The 21,816-nt window shown below is 45.5% G+C and overlaps 5 protein-coding genes across 5 annotated transcripts; 4 read left to right on the plus strand and 1 right to left on the minus strand.

Annotated features, from left to right (window-relative positions):
- Nucleotides 1-750: 750 nt before the first annotated feature.
- DFL_003896 (uncharacterized protein) lies at nucleotides 751-3,577 on the minus strand (the record flags this gene model as incomplete). The annotated part of the gene is made up of 3 exons (XM_067632899.1): nucleotides 751-1,284; nucleotides 1,348-3,418; nucleotides 3,552-3,577. The coding sequence occupies 3 exons, from the start codon at nucleotides 3,575-3,577 to the stop codon at nucleotides 751-753; spliced, it is 2,631 nt and encodes an 876-aa protein (XP_067491122.1).
- A 782-nt stretch (nucleotides 3,578-4,359) lies between these two features.
- Nucleotides 4,360-4,914, plus strand: DFL_003897 (uncharacterized protein; the record flags this gene model as incomplete). The annotated part of the gene is made up of 1 exon (XM_067632900.1): nucleotides 4,360-4,914. The coding sequence occupies one exon, from the start codon at nucleotides 4,360-4,362 to the stop codon at nucleotides 4,912-4,914; it is 555 nt and encodes a 184-aa protein (XP_067491123.1).
- Nucleotides 4,915-5,745: 831 nt separating this feature from the next.
- On the plus strand, nucleotides 5,746-7,388 carry DFL_003898 (uncharacterized protein; the record flags this gene model as incomplete). The annotated part of the gene is made up of 2 exons (XM_067632901.1): nucleotides 5,746-7,283; nucleotides 7,358-7,388. The coding sequence occupies 2 exons, from the start codon at nucleotides 5,746-5,748 to the stop codon at nucleotides 7,386-7,388; spliced, it is 1,569 nt and encodes a 522-aa protein (XP_067491124.1).
- A 1,099-nt stretch (nucleotides 7,389-8,487) lies between these two features.
- On the plus strand, nucleotides 8,488-9,425 carry DFL_003899 (uncharacterized protein; the record flags this gene model as incomplete). Its single annotated transcript, XM_067632902.1, has 3 exons — nucleotides 8,488-8,627; nucleotides 8,713-9,194; nucleotides 9,259-9,425. The coding sequence occupies 3 exons, from the start codon at nucleotides 8,488-8,490 to the stop codon at nucleotides 9,423-9,425; spliced, it is 789 nt and encodes a 262-aa protein (XP_067491125.1).
- A 5,867-nt stretch (nucleotides 9,426-15,292) lies between these two features.
- Nucleotides 15,293-17,193, plus strand: DFL_003900 (uncharacterized protein; the record flags this gene model as incomplete). The annotated part of the gene is made up of 5 exons (XM_067632905.1): nucleotides 15,293-16,024; nucleotides 16,080-16,405; nucleotides 16,470-16,795; nucleotides 16,847-17,102; nucleotides 17,163-17,193. 5 exons carry the CDS (start codon nucleotides 15,293-15,295, stop codon nucleotides 17,191-17,193), a joined length of 1,671 nt encoding a protein of 556 aa, XP_067491126.1.
- Between the last annotated feature and the right edge of the window lie 4,623 nt (nucleotides 17,194-21,816).

Consider the following 21,816-nt stretch of genomic DNA (forward strand, 5'->3'; position numbering starts at 1 on the left):
AATTTAGACTACTCGTCTCTTTATTCGTCGAAAGATCCCGTAGTCTATGTCGGGTGCAGATGGTGGCGTTTTAGACCTATACTTCCGAAGGTGTATTACTAGGAATTGGTCATTCTTTCTTGGGTTCATCCAATCATTGTATGTGGTTTGGTTGTTTCCCGAAGGACTAGCTGGCCTGGGATATATGTATTCGTGTAATTCGAATGTATGTATTTGCACTTTGATCAGAAACGGCTTCTTTGGTGTAGACATGCTTCCATAAAGCAACATGATTCATGGAAATTCATGGGAGCGGCAGAAAAGCATAGGTAACTTGTCTGCTTTTGGTACGTTGTAAATTGTATCTAGTGGGATACCACATCGTCGTTTGATTTCCGTTGTTGCTAACATTAAATGGAGAATTCCGGTAGGGCTGATAATTTTTCCACACAGGGAACTTTTAACTATTGGCTTCTATAGTACAGATGAACTCAAGGGCAAAGGAAGAAGTGAAGGGGATGGGTGGCAACGACGAAATCACTAAATAATATCCTGTTCTCGCTATCCGTAGGTAACTCCGCGCTAACTCGTATCCTCCAAGATGTGTGGTAGGAAATTACAACCGCATACTCTGTGGGTACTTGCAATCCAACGCCCCACCTTCCTCGCAAAGGTACGATCAGCGGATTGTACACCCCTTTTTTCGTCGCTGTCCTACTCCAATAAACCTTTGCCAAAAGAAAATTCTTTCGAATGTCTGTGCTGGCAAAACTAGTACTCCCAATCATCGTCCACACCGCCTTTCTTCGCGCCCCCGGAAACGCTTTCCTGCGCTCTATACATCTCCGCCACCTGTCTTGCCGTCGTAGCTGCATCTGGCTTCTTATCATCTCTATCCCGTATATACCTCGGAAACCTCAAACTAACTCCCTTGCCACCAGCATCGACATTATCGGCTGCAGCTTTATACCTCGGACTCAATGTAAGATCGGCGCAAAGGACCTCCCAGACGATCTTGGGCTCGAACCATACGTCTGGTTGATCTTTCGACACTGTAGAGTGCGAGTAGTATGGTTTGGGTTTTGCGATGATATGCGGTTCAAGTTGTTTGTGAAGGTTTGCGAGGAGTTCATCAGAGAACCCGGTTCCGATGTTGCAAATCGTCTCGTATTGCTCGCTGGAAGGGTTGTAACAAGCTAAAAGGAAAGCGCCGTAGACGGAGGTACGTTTGCCCTTGCCATGGTAGGCGCCAAGAACTACTAGATCTAGAGAATCGCCTGTGCCGGCAAGGTAGTCTTTTTTGATCTAGAGCAAACAAGACTGTGGTTAGTTTTTTGTAGAGAATAATTGGTAGAAGTTGATACTGACCTTGAGCCAATTGTGACTTCGTTTACTTGGTGTATAATAGCTTTCTTCACCATCAAGCATCTTAACCATGAGGCCTTCGCATTGACTCTTCACACTCTCTTCTAGGAGCGATTGGATCTCATCGACTTGATCGGTATTGGAAAATCTTGCATATGCGAATTCGCCCGTTACTTCCTTGAATGCACTCCTCATAGCTAGACGGCGGTCTGTCAAGGACTTATGCACAAGGGCCTCGCCGTTCAAGAATAGCAAGTCAAATGCATATACACAGACCTTGACCGTTACATCTTCAACGGCCACGTCCTTTCTCTTTCGAGTCATGAGGGTCTGGAACGGTAGCAATTTTGCCGTATCCTTGTCCACGGCAGTCGTCTCGCAATCAAGGATGAAGCTAGTCGTTCCTTCAGCCACCCATTGGTCTAGAGCTGCCAAAATATCTGGGTACTTTGTGCTTAAATCTTCCGAGTTCCTCGAGAAGATCGCAGCTAAACCCTTCTTCGGATCTGCCGCTGTTGATGCGTACTTCTCCGTCGATGTTTTGCTGACATAATGAATTTGTGCTCTTTCACCATCATACTTGAATTCGCAGGTGAACTTTTTGTCCTCGAATCGATCTAGAACTTCTGAAATCGATTTCGTCGGCTTAGCAAGCATAGGTTTCAGCGGCACTCCTGGTTGCATGGTGCAGTGATCCCTTAGATTCATAATACCATGTTCAATCATCGCGGGGATCACGACCTCATAACTCGGTAGACCGCTAAAAACCTCCTTCAGGATGTTTTCCGCAGCGACCAGGTCCGTTGCCTTCACAGTTTTCCCTTCTTTCTCTTTCTCGCGTGTAATTATGGCTTGGGCTGTAGCCTGGAGAACAGTCGCATCCGCAAGTCCTAACCGTAGTTTCCCCTCTAACCCTCTAACCAGGAACTTCGCTTCCTCGCCTTGGCATGCTGCCAGTAATTTCTTGATTTCCGCGACTTTGAGTGTCATGGCTCCGTCTCCCTTAGTCGTCGCCACCTTGTACAAGCCCTGAAATATCTTCTCGACGGTTAATGGCTGGGGTTTGAATAACGTTGGCTGGGCATTCCGACTTTGATATGCGAGCAAGCCTAAATCGCCAACTTCAGCTTGCATGGACTTGAGCTTATCCATGCTTCGCCCTGTAGACTCTGAGATGGCCTTCATGATCAGAGATTCACCAATACCTAGTTCGATGCCTATGTAATCTGCTGCAAGTCTGTTTAACATGAGGTGAACTACTGTCACAAATTCCTTGGGACTTAGCCGGAGAACTTGTTGGAGGAAGAGACTTGTGTGTGCGGTGATCTCTAGACGTTTTCTGGTCTGATCAATTAATTCGAACGTTTTGCAGAGGGCAGCGTAAGGAACTGGTGCCCCTTCTTTCCAGTCTGGGTAGGGATGCTTCTTAGAACCAACTAGCTTCTTGATCTGCTCTGCTTTTTTGACCATGGCGGATTGATCTTCATCCTCCGAGTCGGCCCGTAGAGGCGCTTCGGCGTCTGAAGCCGAAGCTGCCGCATCTTCTTCTTGTTCGAGCGTGAGTTTATCGACGGCAGCCGAAGGAGAAGGAGATTTAGATTTCCGTTTCGACTTGGGGCTTGTAGAGGTTTTCTTTTTGCTTTCGGTTTGGTCGCTGGATTTTGGCTTCCTTCCACTCTTGCTCTTCTTGGCTGTAGGCTCTTCGACGGCTTCAGGCTCGAGTTCGGGTTCTGGTGAAGACTCTATGGTTCTGGAGGGTCTACCTCTCTTCCGTTTCACAACAGGTTCTTCATCATCGGCATTCCGGTTGTCTACAGCTGACTTGGCGGTATCCGTCTCCGGTTCGGGTGATTTTCTTTTTCTCGAAGTCTTTGCAACTTCACTCTTATCATCTTTCTCTGCTACGGCATCGTCTGTCATCTCAACATCATCATTTTGCTTCTCTTCGGTTTTGGTAACGGCCGGCGAGGTTTCTGGGGCATCATCTTCGGTCTTCTTCGCTTTGGTTCCAAACGAGAGCTTTGCCTGCTCTTTCACTGGAGGTTTCGTTCCGGGTGGGAGCTTAAAGAAGGAACTATGTTTTTGTGAGTAACGGTAAGCTTTTGCCTCCATATTATATAATATAAACCCAGTAACTCGAGCTCTTAGAATGGCGAAGGAGTTCTCAAGCTTCCCACCCTAGCGTCCTCTGTCCCGAGGTCACGTACCCCAATGTAGCCTGCTTTGGCGGCATCCTGAAGAGCTGAATACAGCTGTCTGATCGAAAATATCGGGGGTAAGATTGTACGGGCGGATGCGTATGGAGTAGAGCGCGAGAAGAAGGTGGTGATACTGGTGTGGATAATGCTGCAGGTGTGGAACGGTGAACGGCGCACGCACCAGGACGTGGTGCGCGGGGGTACAGCCAACGGCAGCTACTGAGCGGAAGTCGAGGATACGTTCTTAACGGCGACAGTTTGATGGTATTTTCTGGAGGAACTGCTATACGGAAATATAGCAGTTACGGATATCTACAAGAAGAGAAAATAGAGAAAAAAGAAGTTTTTGAAGCTGTTATTCCCAATTCGATATAAAGAATTCGGTCATATGGCTGTGGTTGTGACGCGTGCTGAACATTTCTGCGGTTTTGGCCGACGCCAGAAAATTGGATTGGCCAATTAGCGAGCCGCATTCAGCTCTTCTACGCTAATTTCCTAAGACAGAACTGCAACAGACAACACATTGTTGATATTGTATGTCAATATCCGACATGTGCATCAGGAAAGCCTCGGGGGTATATGTGTATGTATGAATACAATGTAGAATGTAGCGATTCCAGCTACATGATTTTCGTGCGGTGGAATACCACTCTTTTCTCAAGCCATGAGGATCTTCGGGCTAAAGTTCATCCTCGCTTGGGCATGTCTGCTCCTCCAGACGAAGGCGCCTTTTGCAGGTTAACAGTCTTCCCAATGCAATTACTCCCCTTATCACTTGCTTACGTTTAAGTATTATCCTAGGGTCGTTCTAGCCGAAATGGCCGAGATCTCTATCCCAGAACTAGAGATCTTCGTCCACGCCAACGCCGCCAGTATAGTCCGCTTCCAAGAAGCCATGCGTGAGGTCTTCGAATTATGGGATGAAAACCGCGTTCGAGGCGATAAACCTGACATCCCACTTACACTTGACATTCGACGTGATAAACTTAAAGAGAAAATACACCAGTTGATCATCATCTCAGAGAAAGACCCGGTGTCTGCACGTGCAATTTTCAAAGAGGACGGATTTGGAGATGATCTAGTCCCGGAGGACAATGGGTTTGATTGGGAAGACACCCCGACAAACAAGGTTCTTTATCCTATTTTAAAGACGCTAGAGGAATCTTCATCTGCTCAACAAGCTTTTGGGAGGTTCTTTCGTTGGTCTAATGGCCACATCGGGCTGATCCATTGGATGTCTCTTTTTCCCGATCAACAAACAGATCCTAGGTGGGTAGCCCCGAAGCTGTTTGGAGGTTCCATTTACAAATACCGTGGCATTTTTATCTACGATAAGGGCAAGCGGGCGAGTGACCGCAAGCATATCTGTTAATACTAGAAACCGTGGTCCATTATATGCAACATTTGAACGCCAAGACATTCAAGTTCGGCCCCAAGTTCGGCATTGGAGCGGAAGTCAAAATTTTATATGAGGGGGTCATCAAAATCGTCACTGGGTGGAAATTCCACAGCTTTGTAGACTTTGTGTCGGCCTTGTTTCACCTTGTTTTACAATGTGTACCCCCCTTGCCCCTGTGTACGCTTGTCTATATAGCCAGATTGCTGATGATTAATCATCTTTATAATCGGATAGTCTCTATTTCATCACGCACTTAGCTGCAAACCCGGACAGGGGATGAAGGGATATACTTCGAAAATTCCTAACTTGCTTCTTTCCGATAGTTTCCCTCCTTACAATGTTGTTAACTTAGACATGCATGTACATAATATATGATGAATTCCAAACCCCCATCATGAGAATTCGATTCCATATTGATCAATTGATCAGAGCCGGGTTCGAAAATATATGTCTTTACTGCTATTTTTTGGAGTACCCGTACGGCCCTTCTATAAGAAATCGCATTTAATTTTATATAACTATGTCGTCCCGGTTTGGAAAACTTTTCCCAATAAGCTTCAGGGTGGGTTAAAGTTGCCATGTCGAAATCGTATCCGTTCGTCAATTGTAACGTCACTTCTGGTTCGGATCCATATTTTAGTCCTTCGAGAGGGTAGGTCTCGCAGGATCCAGGTTAAGTCATCCAAGTGCAAGTTAAAACCAAACAGAATACCCCCCTCTAAGAGCATAATAAACCAATTTCTTTGTCTACCCCATCTACGCACCTATACCCACAGCAGGAATTCAAGACACCTTTTAGTTTAAATGGCGGGCTCTGCTGACTTCCGTTCGGATTCCCCAGGCGGTGTCGCGCCTTGGCCCTCGAATCCTTTTCTCAATCTTCCAATCGATATCCTCGTTGAAATCACGAAGGGCCTTGCATTCCGCGACCTCATAGCGCTTTCCCTAACAACGAAAGGTCTTCGATATCTCCGTCCAAAACGTCCCGAGAACGGACGAGAGCTGAGATGTTTCTTCCGAATTCATCAGCAGTTCCTGTCTGACGAATACATACCACAAACTCAACACAAATCCCGAAAGAAGCCTCAGATCATTCCTCCTGCCAATTGCCCATATTGCCAACATCGTCTCTGTCCTCCGACTTGCGAAACCGCTCTCTTTCTTGATTCCGATAGCGGTTTCTTTTTCCCTCGACATTTATTCCCAACCCATCTCGCCAAGTTTAAATATGGAGGAAAATATGCTAGTCACATCAAGGAGCTTGATGATATCTTTCCGACTCGGAAGCGTTCCGGTCAGATCTACCACTATTCCACAATATGGTGCGAGCATCACCGATGTCCACGGGATATGTTGTCCAAGAACGAATATTACAACGTCAAAAATGAACTCGGAGTGCCATTATTCCTGAAGGAGTATAACTATTGGAGGCAAACAAAACTATCATGCCACGAAGTTGGAATAGGATATTGGGTGCATGATCGATGGAAGGTTGGATATAGGTTTCCACCTGGGGCTCAAGATTCGAAAGAAGCTGACGAAAACGATTTGATTCCCATCTACGAGAAATTCTTCTACGACTCAATGTGCCTGCATTGTCTTTCAGAGGTCCCGTTTAATACAGACATAAACCTCTGGCGACAGGCAGAGTTTCTTGGATACGCTTGCTCGTGTCATAAAGACGAGAAATTGTCTACAGAGAGTCAGGCCGAGAAGCAGGTACGATTTGGGCTGCGGGGCTGGGGGTGTATCCGCGTTCGACCCCCTCCAGTAAAACATCGAGGGTGTCAGAATTGCGGCTACGTGAGTATGAAATTCACACGGATTGAGGCGTTTGATTTTGTACAAAAGAGAGAAGATGGGACCAATATGGAAAATGGCAGGAGGGAAGGATATTGGGCGTACTTGGCCACGGAGTGTAGGCCGGGTCCCCCGCCCGCCGGGTACCTAGGGGACGAAAAGCAAAGAATGTACCCTGTCAGACCTCAGGAGAACGCCAGATATCTGGACATTATACGTGGCCCTGGATACAACTTGATCCCGCTCGATCCGCCAAGGGTTGGAATACAAGATCTTCCATATGAAGTCCTCCGCCAAATCCTTGGATATTTGGCCCCTCATGAAGACAAGCACTTCCTTGCATTGCGCTCTAGTTACTGTTTTATTAAGTGCTGGTATGGCCGCGAAGCGATGGGTAACATTTTACAAAACCTCACTGAGCCATACTATGTTCTGGCTGATCAATTAGTGGGACAATACAGCCATGGTTTTGACTCAGCGGAGGTTTATATTTTAGGCCAGAGCGATCATAAAGCTAGGAGGCTGAAGCTAGAGGATCATAGGTAGACGTTCCCTCACTTTACAGACTAGTACTCCTGCGCCGGAAGCTAACGATCATCCACCACTGGAATATTAGAGAATATTATCACACTCACACCCTGAACTAAATAACATCCGTGGAGAGCTACGAGAAAACGCCAATGTCTGTGGTTTTTTGGATGTTTGGTGCGACCATAGGTCGTTTGGCATCCGGTGGGGAGACGATGACCATATGGGAAACCAATCATCCTTACGACATCCTCTCTTTCTCACATCCCTAGCTCGAGTTCGCGGAGGCCGCTATAGATTTCCGGGAAAGTTCGTACTTAATAAAGGCACTCGCCATAGACTTCGGCGATATACAGTGGCTTGCTTTCCAAGATATGATGGCGTATTGTGCGTATTATACGGAGGCGACGAGGAGGATAGTGGCGGCTATCGAGGCGATTATTCAGACGAAGGGGTTTAAGGCACTCTATAACCAGGGTGGTAATCTGTACCCGATACCCCAGGAACTTGAACAGTTTTATGAAAAGTACGAAGGCCTTCCGCCGGAACAGGGAAGGATGACACTACTGGAGGGAGTTAATACGATGTCTGAAATTGAAGCAATGAGGAGGGATAGTTTCGACTCTAGCTCTATATAGCTAGATATAGACTCACCTTGACCCATAAATATTTAGATTGAATTTCATCTTCATTGTTAGTTATATATCCACCATAATCCACTTCTCTTTTCCTTGAAGCTATAGAAGATTTTTAAAATGGATATTGTGGATGTCGCATTAGAGCCAACACTGTGGAGCAGCAGTCCAGGGCAACTTAATAACCACAAGAAATGTGTTGCGTGCTATTTCTATTTTGGGAGACGTTTCCATGGTTACACATTTGACTTCATTCTGAGTTCGCACAACAGTCGCAACCAGGCCAAACCAGGCCGCCTGAATGAGGGGCGCTTGGGGGAAACCGTCTCTAGACAAATCTTTGTATCATCATCACCAATCCTTTCCAGCTTCCTCAAAGTCACAGGCACTTGTCAAATCAAACCTGCTCCTTCTCTCAAGCACTCTATCAATCTTTAATTGGCCCTCTGTGGTTGACACGCTGGCGACTGACACCCGCTAGCTAGCCGTAGAACAATATATCGCGAATCCAGTATTTCCCCGTTGTCGTTAATTCACTTATCTGAATCCAATATCGAATCGTATATAAGAAAGTATCTTAGCCATGGCAGAGCCTAGCGTTTACGTCGACTTATCACCAAAGTCCGACATCATGGGGGAAGCTGAAGAGGAGAACACAGTTATGGAAGACACCCCGGAGGAGGTTCCAGAAGAGCCACAGCCGGCACCACTTAGCTTTTTAGAGTAAGCTTCCTCCGGATCCCATCTATATTGCATCTAAAGGAAGAGAGTTTAATATACAGAAGATGGCTAACTTTTCGGATTTCAGCCACCTTCAGTCATCGATAATCACCTTGTCTGTGGGAGAAGGACCAGCTACCACGATTGCGGCACATCAGTCTCTTCTCAATAAATCTCCTTGGTTCGTTGCCCACTTTGCCGGTGCTTCGAATCCTACAACTGTTGCATTGCCCAATGAGAACTTGGATGCAGTCGGCTGCTTCATCCAGTATCTGTACACAGGCGACTACTTCCCAAGAATCATCAAGCAGAAAGGCGAGGAGGTTTTGGAGAAGGACCCTTCGCAGCCGGATCCAGATGATGGCGACCACTTGTTGAAGCATGCCCGAGTGTATACTCTCGCAGAAAAGTTCGGAATGAGAGAGCTTAAGACAATGGCACACAAGAAGATCCACAGGATCAACAGCAGTGCCAGGGGTGAAATTCAATACGCTCGATATGTGTATGCAAATACTCCGAGAGAAGACAAGACGATTCGGGGACCTGTTGCTGCATTCTGGGCTGCCAGAGGTAAGTTTGCATCACAGATTTCCTATCACTGGGCACATACTAACATTTTAACCCTCATAAACAGCTTACATTCTACGCCACGAATCCGAGGAAGAGTTCCGGAAGCTCATCTTGGAATTCCCACAATTCGGCTACGATGTTATCAGTCTCTTGCTCGATCAGAAGGAGAAGGAGCTAGCCGCGCCTTCGGGAGGCGGTGGAAGGAAGCGACCTCGTTTTAGCTTGGCCTAGAAGGATGCTAAAGAAGATGGAGGGAGTCCTCAACCTAGCGAATTCAACGTTGTCATTGACAAGGAAGATGGAAAATAAAAGGACCTGGCTGGACCTGGTTTGATTTCGCGGAGCTATGCCGTTATGTTGCTTTACCAGGCGTTTTAGGTATATTCGGGCCGACCTTGATAGCATTATTTCTTTTTATCTCGCAATTCCCTGTTGGCCACATGCAAGTGACCCAGGTTCATTCTGCCATATGCACCAATCATTTCCTATGTTTAAAACGGTTAACCGGAGTTTGATTTAGGTGTCTCTCATATTTTTTTGTAAAATAGGTAGTGAAATAATTCCATGGCTTTAATCTCCCATATCCACACAACCGTGAATTACAAATGGCCGCACCGCATAGCGGGGGGTTCACCTTCCAATTCGCATAGTCAAACCATATAGAACATTAGGTACATATTCCAAAGATACCAGCAACTTCTCACATTTCGCCTCACCAACAACCCCTACCTTGATCGACGGAAACGCCAACATCCCGCTGTGGTACAAAACCCTGCAAGGAGAGATAGCACAAAAGGCACATGGCAAGGGAGTGTGGTCCATAAGAATTAGCTGATCAACGTATATACAGATATATCGGGTTCCTTCGATGCCTAATCTGAAGACCCTATTGGTGGAAGTCGTCGTACATACACAGACAGAACATGCTAATAGTGTTGGCACGAAATCGGCCCCCCTGTACATACGATCGATAGCGAAGGCATCCTGCTTGCCACAGTTTAATCGTACGTACATCGTGATTGGATGTCTGTGGCAGTTTTGAAGCGTTTAAACTTGATAGGGGAGGAAATGGCTTTTTCTTTGCATTGCAGGATTTGTGACATTAGGTACGGTTTGCAAATCATGAAAGTGTTCTATTGTGCAGCTCTGAGAAGGTTGGTGTAACATTCGCAGACGTGGACGTCTCATAGAAGAGATGGGTATTCCAACATCCCACAACAAAAGTCCCAAATTGTCGGAGGAATTTATGCGCGCAGGGCTCGAGACGGAGAAATTTAGAACCAAAAAATATCACACCAGGTGGGTACGTGCATCTTAATTTCCATTGGGATCAATGGATTCGGGGCTGAATCAGCCAACCCTTCTCGCCGGAATTGGATCGGCTGTTTAATCCGGTTCCAGTGCAGTGGGTGCATGTCCCGCTAGGCTCCGCTGGTAGCTGCACCGACAGGTCGGGTTCCAAATTCCGGTTCGTCAGTGTTGCAGGTGGGAACTCAGCCAGAGCTAGCCGAGTTCACCCGTAGGTTCCATTCGAACATGCAGAAGCTTGTGAAATCCGGCAGTACTAACCTCATCATTTGGGGGTAAGCTAATGGTTTAAGACATTATGATATCAGGAAACAGGATTTAGCGTCTTATCCAACGATATGGGTATCATCTTGGATAGGCTGGAGCTAGTTTGTTGGGTATCAATGTATCAATCCAGCGGGGTAGATATGGCACGGTTTATCTTTAGACTTCAATATTTTTTTGGTGATTGCATATTGATCAAATGCGATGCGTAAGCATTTCGGTGGTCTCGTAACTCTGCATTTAAAATTCAATTGGTCCAATAGGATTCCATTTAATCTTTCGTATTAAACTTCATTATTTGTACTAGTATGGTCATTATTAGCTAACTAAACAAAGCGATTTCATCGCTACACCGGAGCTCCGACTTAAGTTCAGCTCTCTCTTGGATACAGGGGCAATAACGAACCCGAGCTCAAGCTCGAGAGTTAAGCTAAGGACTAATTAAGAATCAAAGTAGCATATACAAGGCCTCGAGCCCTTCTCGCTTTTATGCCAACTGGAAAATGCTTCTATGCGCCTGGAATACCTAACCCCGCATCGGACGTGCCGCAATCCTATGTGCATCTTCATCTCCAAAACCCATCCCATGGCAGCAGGGCCTCTCCAAGAAGTCCCGAATTTTTGGACGTTTATACCGACGGCTTCCATGCATAGCTGCAATATTTCCCAGCTTTTGGGAGTTCCGCCGGTCTGGGTGCATCCAGGTGATAAAACCTCGCTTTCAAAACCTCGTATAATCGATGCAAATTTCAAGAAAATGAAGGTGGGCTCGTATTCGTGAACGCACGTTTGTTAGTACTTCTTACTCGTCCGGTCCGAAGCGTCGGAGGGGTCATGAGGATGTAGCTTTCCGACCCCTCCCTAACCAAACTGTCGGGACCAAATATTCGAATATGTACTTCGATATATCGGCATACATCCTATGCGTATCATGTCAAGTCACGAGAATTTGGTAGGTGTATCTATAAGGTATGCCTCGTATAGATGCGATGTTCACGTATCTGTCGTCGTAGATGGGTGTGTTTTGACAGCGCTCTCCCAAAGATGCATGCAGATACGATATGACTGTTACATGGATGGTTCTGAGAAGGCTTGTAGCAATTTGTATCTAGAAAGCAGAAAATCGCTTGAATAGTACCTCCGAGGAACTGAGCTTGTTTTACCCCGAGGTGTAGTTTCGGTCTAAACGCGGAGGCACGGCACAGCTCGTTACACGATCATCCTCGCGTCGACGAGATGGTGTCCCGCGGGTAATTATTGAAAGGACAGAAGATAGAAAGTAAAGATCAACGAGAAATCCAAGGCTAAGAGATGAGAATCTGACCTTTTACGAAGTAGTTAGTATGGTGTCGCATCTGACCCTACCCAACCGCCCAATAGGAGGTATTGTATGCGCATCCCCCGGCAGGCCTGGCCTGGAACTGAGGGCTAGCGACCGAAGCCGTGTATTGTTGGATGTTGGATGTTGGAATTCCGAACTGTGCATATGGTATCGAAGCTGCTAGCATGCTGTGCATATTGGAATTGGATTTAGAGGTTCAATCTAGCCGGCCTCAAAGTCCAAGTTCAATCACTGATTACTCTACTATGCATAAGACTCCTCTGGAATGAAGGCAACAAACAGAATTTGTATTCCTGCAAAGGCAGAATGACTTGAGTCTCGAATTGGTGGCCAACAAGACTCACTTAATTGAGAGCTGAATGTTCTATTGCATATATTGCATTGATGCAACCGAGTCCTGGAAAATTCGAATTGAATAGGTCCAGATGTATCTACAAAATGCACCCAAGTTCTCGGTTTGCTCTCCCCAGATGAGTTGTTCAGGCTTCTAGGTCGTACAGGTTTTCCAAATCCCACCCTTTAGCCGATAACTAGCTGTTGCCGAAACGAGTGCATATAGTATAAGATACGATGTCAGTTTGGGAAAACTTTTGGTACTGGTATCAGGTACACGTGGGATCCCTAGAGCTCGACGGCTCGGGGTACCCGTGCTTCTATCGATAATGCTATAGATTGTTCCATTGCAGGCTAAAGACGGATAAAGGATTGCATCCCAGGTATTTGACGTGATCCGTTCCGCTGACAGGCCTTGCAACCAACATGTGTGTCTTGTGCCAAATTCTCGGGATTCGACAGCGATAATTTTTACCCCGTACACCAAGGGTTTTTCTCGCTATAACAGAAATTGGGAGCTATATGACAGATGTGGGGTCTATCGAACAGCCACGAATGCAAGAGAATGCAGCTCGCTGCAGGCGAACGAAAGGAAGCGAGCTCGAGCTCCGAGGTTTACATGGAAATGTGTATTCGCACGGTCGCGATTACGCGATACATCGATGAAGAAGTACGCAGCCCTGATAGTAGTGGTCAGGGTTTTGGATATGAATAGCATATGGCTTGGGAAAATCCACGGTGCCGGTTAGACCGGCATATGCAGTCCTAGATGGGCAGTATATTAATTAATTTCTTGCATTTTGTAAATTATAATATAATCCCGTGATAGCATACCTGCTTAAATTTCGAAACCCTCTTCGTAAAGTTAATCCATGAGTTTGGAATCAAATGAAATATTGCCAAGTCACGATACCAACTTACGCCTGAATTTCGGCGTTTTGAAGTCTAGAATATCAAATAAACCGAAAGAGTCGAAGAAATCCGGATTCCTGGAGCCAATAGGTACTATCAAGGTCTTAGTATCAATTGCCGTATCCACTATTTCCTGAAAAAGTGGCTCCACTGATGCGTAGTTACGTGCGATTATGATCTCGAGGAAAGTTCACAACTTCGAGAAAAGATGGGGGTGAGAAGACCTTGGTAAATCGACGTGATAAGCGTTCATTCGTAACTGGGTTTCTGGCATCATACCATGTACATATGTACCAGTATGAACCAGCTGAGGGGATGCAGGGCTGAACAAACGGCCCCCATTTGATCATCGGTTAGGGTTTAGGACCCACTTTGGGACTCGCTAGAATACCTATTGCGAGCGGGTTGCGCACTCTCGACGAGCCAGAAGCAATAGAAGAAACAGACCCGCTGAGCATGACAGCATGATCGTCGAACAGTAACTCTGTGAATACATCGATGCTATATAAAAACCCCCGTGCTCCATTCATACAGTTTTCTATGGTATTATGAGGTTTGCATAATTATGTGTTCATTGTAAGTTAAAACTAGTTATTGTCAACTTCATTTGAGAGGAGATAAACAATTCTGGACGGTTTGATTGTGTCTGGACTAGATTGCGATGCCTGCTTCAGGCTTCAAAAAAGAATATCCATAACCCTCAGATCCGTGTTCCATTCCTGTGGACAGCCAGCAAGCATTTCAATCGAATCAATAGGATTGCAACAACCTGTGCCTTTCAGGTACGTATCTCATTTCTCATCACCACCAGATCCAAACGTATCCCCCATGTACTACCGGGAAAGATCCCAGCTTACAGTCCCGCAGTTCCAAGCTATACAGTTTGCAAAGGTACCGGGTACCACTGCTTCCTCTAATTGCAGAGGAGCCTTCGCAACACAGCATGTGGTGAGCCGTACATGAGCTACCCCTGCTCTTGCATGTATCCCGCATTTCCCAATGACAAACGAGAAAAAAAATAAACCTACATCTACTTCTCGGAGGAAAAGCACATGAACACCATCTCATGCGGCCAAATCATTACCCATTTCATGAAAGTTTCGTGAAGGGACACCATAGGACTTCGAACATGCAATCAAGCAGCCCTGCCGTGTAATTACAATTTCTTTAGCTAAACAATTATATTCAACGAATACGAACAGCCTGGTCTGGAGTCACCGAGGTATTGCATATTGCAGGTTGCATGAACATGAGCATATGAGGGTAAACCTGAGGCCTCCAATATAATTCAAGTGGATATATCGATTATACCTGGCATCTCCAACATACCGGTGCTCAAAAAAAAAAAGAAAGGAAGGAAGGAAGGAAGGAAGTGAACCACAAGCAGCTACAGCTACATAGAGCATGTACAAAATTTTGGAAACGTCACTAGTGTCGTGATATCATAGGTAGACTAACAGTTCCAGGCTAAACGTCCCGATGCTTCGCCAAAGTAGCGTTACCCTAAATCTTCCCTTTTAGTTTCCACTTGCTTGTACAATTGTGGTAAGTCAAGGATCAGCTTATCGACGAAGTCCATCTTGACCATAGCTTGTGGATAGATTTCTTAGCTACACTTTATTCTTTTTTTCTTATCTAGTGGGACAGCCATGACAGGGCGAGGTCTCCAGAGAAATGATATAAGGAGATGGACCACCCCTTGAACGAAACTCAAAGGCCTCTTCCCATGCCCATCAAAGAAGCTCACAAGCACAAGATCGTGACCATACCTAAGAGTCACTAACTATTCCGTCTATAAGAATACAGGACGTTCCTCAATTCTCTTTATTTATCCTCTGTTCATCCTCGTTATCGTCATAGCTGTCACCAGGGCTCTATACAAAGCGAACAAGCTTGCAAGCCCGCAAGACCCACCTTAAGTCACAGTCCCCACGCAAGAATGGCGCAAACAACACAACATCCCACCAAACCCTGCGCCGCAGCCCTCCAGCCACAAGACCCCTCTATACCACCAGAGAATCCCTATGATTCTCCATTCTTAACGGCATTTCTTACTGCATCCCCAGTGGCCGCAGAAATAATTTCCCACTTGTCTACACCGCAAAAACAGTATCTTTTTGCAACATGTTCAGCACTCTCATCGTACCGGGACTCGTGCTACGCATGGCGTTCCGTTACCCTTACAAAATATGGGTATGAACCGCAAACTTCATTCGCGAAGTTGAACTACCAAGTCCAGCAGGGGCTCATGGCACAGAAAAGATACATCTCAGTTCCCGATGAGAAAACTCTCAGGGAGAAGGCGGAGAAGGAAGGATGGAAAATCCGAAAACCAGTAGAAAAATACTTCTGCAAGGAGCTGGATTCTACCAAAGTCTGGGAAATGTTTTCCCTGAGACCAGCTTTTGGAACAGTACTGAAGGAACTGGTTTTGGATGGAACGAGTGTGGATATGGCATTCGTTAAGAAAATTTTGACTGTCTGCGCCGTTAGTGGAAAGGGTCTTAAGCGGTTGAGCGTGCGATACTGCCAGAAGATTAATTTCGGTGATGTTGTAGAAATGATGCCCAAAGCTAGAGTGATCGATGAAGGTGATGATTCTGGATTCGAATCACAAAGTGATGGGGAAGAAGATGAAGACAGTCTTCTTGGAAGCCTGGTGGAGTTCAAAGTGAGTCTTTTATCTATGAATATGGACCGATAACCGCTGCTAATTCGATATCTAGATATACGGAATTCAAGATCTTCACCTCGCAAATCAGGAACATAGAGCATGGTTAACCAAACTCGACCAATTCTTCAAATTCACCAATGAAAAGAAGATTCGATCCGATGTTGGTTGGTGCTCTCAAACTCTACAGGGCCCAAAGAAACGATTGCGACGACCGCACTGCCATGGAACCCGAGAGCTACCATTCATCAGAATCCTTCCGCTCGCGGATACCGGGTCTGTCCGAACAAAGAGGTGCATGGGCTGTAACAAAGGACCGGAACAAATTGGTTGGCACTGTGACCAATGCTTGAAGGACGTCCTTTGCGAATCCTGTGGAGAGTAAGTGGATGAAAATCCGAGCGGGGATACCGAGCTACGAGCTAACACAGATCCGTTCTGATAGTTTTCTATGCGACAACTGTGACCCAAAACGTAGTAGGATCGTCAAATGCGGCGACTGCCCCTCCCGCAAGTGCAAATCGTGCTTTACGAAAGAGGGCGGAACCTTTTGCGCGAGACAAGGGTGCAAGGGCAAGCCATCCTGTGGAATTCACAGCTTCGATATCTCGTGCAATGCATGTTCCGAGACGAAAGAAATCACATGCTCATCTTGCAATCCTGCAAGAAAGTGCAAGAGATGTGATGGTTGGATATACTCACATTGTGAAGGGTCTTACGCGCCATTCCAATGTGGATGTAACTTCGAGCTGTGCCGTGATTGTTGTGAGAGTAAGTTGTTTAGCTCCCAAGTCTGACTTTAACTAATTTTCCTTTTCCTAGCTGCAAAATCCAACTTCATCAAGACGGATATTAACGACGATTCCGTCGAGCAACTCGTCTATGCACTCGACTCGTCCGATTTCCCAATAGTTCCTAAGCGATTCGAGGAAATCAAACACGATAAAGAACTTCTGCTCGCGGATAGCAACTGGTGCTGCCTTTATTGCAAGATCATGCCAGGCCGGGAACAGAAATTCGTAATGCATAGAAGAGAGCATACAGCGCATAGGGGAGTGTGCAGTAGGAGGACTAGCAGGTAATTTGGTCAATTAGGAGGAAATCAACATATGATATAACGGATGACGATACTGTACAGACACTCCAGGGAAAAGGAAACGGCGTTCTAGGTTTTATTATTACTACATATACACACTTGGCCACGTTTTTCTATTCTTTTGCTCATATTATTCCGATTTGTTTCTTTGCAGCTGCCACTTTATCAAATTTCGTTAAATTTCATTTTTTTATTTACGTTAGCTTAACTAAGTCCTTTACAGCTTGTGTCAAGGTTGCATAATCGATCATCGGGGTCTTCGGAACATTTTGTATATTTCTTAATAATAAGTTTGTTTGTTTTGATATCATTCAATGAATTAACGTTTGGTTTTGAAGATATTTTGTTTCGCTCGATTTCATCGATCTTGCCTGTAGATCTCGTGATACAAAATGCAACAGCCAACACAGCATAATAAGGATATTTTGACCTGGGAGACCAGCCTGATCTATTGATAGAATAAGTAATTCCCGAGCTAAGAATCCATCTAGATATCTTTAAAACTCCTAATATTTTCGCAATTCGCCGACATATAATGCGGGTGTTAATTTATGTTGATTGGAACCAATGGACTATCCCGCCTCTTTGGCGGCTAGCCACCCCGTTCCTCCCCAATTTTCGGACGAAAGTTTCTGATAACAGAGCCTATCTCTTCAAAGACCCCATGTAACAGCGGAGTTTAACCTAGTAAGTCAATATCAGATAAAACATCGGTCCACAGTGCATCTTAACAAACCGTTGCAAAAAAAAAGTTGGTCTTTTACCTTTATCTAACCGAACAGCCAAAACGACTCACAGCAGGCTAACCTCAATATCAACTTGTCAGAAATTTGATATATTTTCTGAAATGTTTTATGCCATTTAAGTGCATGGGCGTTTTGTATAAACCAGGCATGCTTCCACCATACTAACACTAGGGCATATCCACCCGCTAGATATAGATAGACTTGACAGGGCACACTTGTGGGTACAAGACTATGACAAGATATGGCTCGAACAAATTGATCAGAATTTATATCTCGGCATACGGTTAGCTCCGGGTTACTAACTTCGAGAAGCGGGTGCAATAACAGCAACATCGAGGCTCCCACGTACCCCAAAATCTGGGTAGTCGAGGAGAAACCGCTAAAAAGGCTTGAAGAAGTCACAGACAGAGTTTTCGCATATCATAGATCCCTATTAGCGAAGAGGTCATTTTAGTGTGCCCAGGAGTAATTCTACGATGTTTATACTATGATTGGTGAAGATGTTTTAATTTATCTCCGTAGACAGATATCAGGTGTGTCGGCCCACGGTTGTCTAGACTAGTATATACGACTCCCAGAATTCTAGAAATGAGGTCAAACAGATTTCTCTTCCAGCGGGATACTAGTGGTTTTAATGATCCAATCATACCCTGGAATTAGCTAAAGTACTGGAACCCGGAATGCTGCAAGCAGGGAAAAGAGGGTATGTTATGCAGCTATGCAGATAGACTTTACCGAAAAGTCACAAGCGGGTAGGTCTCACTGTATGTATGTTGCCGCTCTTTTCAACGTCAGTCCCTGACAGGGTCTTTTACAATACCCGGTATACCCCCAACGCTTAGGAAAGGCTTATTCTTGTGTACGTAACGCTCGAGGGAACCTTTGGCGGCATAGAATAGTCAAGGCCGGTACCGCGGTGCGAACAACGCGCCGTCCCCACCCGGGTCGGAAAAATTATGAAAGCCGTGAACCGGCTCCTCATTGCTTGATCCGGTGGGTGGCTAACGGTAATAAGAGTCTGGCAAAGCAAGAGGCGATAGCTCAGGGCTATTCAAATACAAAAAAAATGATCCCAATGCCACTGGAAAACAATCGGGGCCTCTGGTTGAACACGATCAACGATATTCCTGGAAAGCTAGAAGATCGAAATTTTAAGTACTCTAATAAAATTTTAGAGGAAGAAGCGGAAGGTGGCAGTAAGGCACCCTGCGGATTTGAGCTACAAGGACAGCTTTTATGGCCAGAACAATATTTTGCATTGTGAATTATGAGAGTATATAGGTAGCATAATGGATTTCTAATTCAATTCCATTAGGAATACTCAAGACTAAGGAAAGATCCTTTCGGAGGATGTATCTCATTTCAGAAACTTTACGCCGCCAAAGTCGAAGTCGGGGCATACCCCGCCCAGCTACGATACTACACACTATGTAATGAACGCTGGCTACGCACCCACCCCAGATCATCAGCTCTAAAAACAATGCCAAGGAGATCGGTGAGACCGGTGGCTTTTCTTATAAATACAAGGTGGGATATTGCTAACCGGTTTCAATAAGACTGAGATTGGTATGCATACTGTGGATGGCCGGTAGTTGAAACCCCAATCCAAAGGCAGGGAGGTGCTAGGTGGTATTATCATTTCCTCCTACACAAAGTAGGTATATCTCGCAGATAGACGAAGTGACCGCAAGGCCTGCATGGATGCACACGTCTAGAAGGGAAAAAAATAAAAATTAAGGCTAGCAGGGGTTGGGACTTTCCGCCACCATGGATTTCGATGCCTGGCCTTTAGATTTCGAATTCTGGATTTCTGCATACTATCCGATAGAGTTTCTATACTAAAGAATGTTAACATAGGCAGATGGTAAGAAATTTTCCGCATTGCAGACTGGGTGTTCGGGTCAATCGTGTGATTCCAATATGATTGCTCACTTTTTCTCTTGATTACTAGGTAATCGAATGGGTTATGATTAATAGATTGAGAAAGTAGGCACTTGACCAATTACCTAGAACAATTACGCAGATTAGCCTCAAAGCCAGTCGCTGGGCTTTATCCCATTAAGAAATTAAATAAAAAATCACAAAAAAATCGAACCCATGTTATAAATTTCGTTCTGCAGTACCGCCTAAGCCAAGCCGAAAGAGCTCTCGATTAGATCACAAAATTTAAAACTTACTAGTACCAGGCTCAACCTCCTCAAATATTCAGGACCTTGTGATTTGAAAAACCTGTATTCTCGCTTCACTTTACCTCTATCTTTTGCGGCTTGCATCTTCAGCCGCACAGGCGGGACCACTCACGATAACGCAGCAGGCAAACGAGCGGGCGGTCCTGTGATGGAAAACTTACACATGCATGCTGCATGGCGTCGAAAATCGTGGAGTCGAAGGAGGCTTGATCTCTGTTTGCTCTCTTTTTAGGTTATCCGGTATCTGATCGCGCTACTCGGTTCCTGGGTTCTCGTGGGAAGCTTAGCGAAAACGCCTCAAAACCCACTCAGATGCATTGACAACCTGACATGGGCCACAGAATCGAAAGATTCTGGGAGGGGTGAAAGTCTTGGTTCAGAACTCCTCCGAGGGACTTTGAAGCCTGATTCATTTTTCAGTATCATATTGTAGCGCTTGAATATATAGCTCGGGCATTCAAACATAAACGGCCACGGGACCGATGCAATCCACCCAAGAATTTGGATATGCATCAATAACTTAGCTAACACATCTCGAATGAGGTTTAACTCTTCCTGAAAAAAAGCCGAATTGTGAATTATGAAGAACCACCATAGCGCGATATCCCGTTCGTAAAAAATTTTTTGAGCCCGTTCCAGTGGACCAATGATGCATCTTCCTCGTCTTCTGGTTGCCTGACGGACTAGCCGAAAAACTGCAAAAAGGCAAGCAACCGTACCGAATACCCCACTCCGGTAGGATTTTTTTGGCACTGGCCTTCAGTGACCCTTTTCTCGTCCGAAGGTTCTCCGCGAATTTGTGTCTTAAAATGATCAGTTGTTCTCCCTGGCGGTTTTAGTCTGATGCATCTAATCTGATTCTCGAGCCACCCTTCTGTTCGGGAAAAGCCAGGATCGCCTTAGGTAATAGACTAGAAAAATTATGTTCATCACCGTTCTTGTATTTGACGGGAGTTTTCCGATGTCGGCCTTTATTTGACCCGCTTGTTAATCCTTTGGGCGATTTTGGGGATGCAATAATAACAGAGGGTGCATCAGATTAGATTACGTCGTTGGTCTGTCATACAACGGGTCGCTTTTCGGCGTGGTTGGTGGCTGCTGGCAGGGATCTAGTGGATCTGATAATGCATCGAGCCGGGCAAGTCGCAACCTTTCGTGTTGGAATTAATATTTGCAGGGACTAGAGGCCCTTTCCCCGACTTCTAACTGAAGCATGAAAATGTGAGAGGGGAAGGGGAATTAAGCAGCTGGGGACGGCAATGACCGCTTGGAATGCCCGATAAATGAATTTTCAGAAGGAAAATCAATTTTCCTATAAAATTAATTGTCATGAAAACCTAATTCTTACGCGTGGGGTACCACGAAGGGATTACGATATGATATGATCAAAACGAAGAACGGAAAGCTCCAAGACGGGAGCCACCCACGCTATTGGAGTAGGGACAAATGCAGGATATCGATGGGTCCCACTAGCGCTATAGCTTCACATCCTTTCTTTTTGTCTTTGGGGAGAGCTGGGGTAGTAGAAAATCACAGAACATGGAGCATGCTACAGTGCCGTCAAGGAAAACCTTGATTCTTTTTTCTTTTTCGTACATGCTCTTGCTACTGTTGTCTCGCATGGTTCAAAATTTTTTTTTCTACCCTAGCGCAGATGGCTTCTGGGCCCTGCACCGCTGATACAGGAAGGCGATCGGCTGGGAACGACTTGATAATATCACAAACGGTGAACGGTAGTTCCCAGTGCATTGGGTATGAGTA

The sequence above is a fragment of the Arthrobotrys flagrans genome, assembly GCF_004000055.1.
Source record: "Arthrobotrys flagrans strain CBS H-5679 chromosome Unknown unitig_0, whole genome shotgun sequence".
Lineage (NCBI taxonomy): Eukaryota > Fungi > Ascomycota > Orbiliomycetes > Orbiliales > Orbiliaceae > Arthrobotrys > Arthrobotrys flagrans.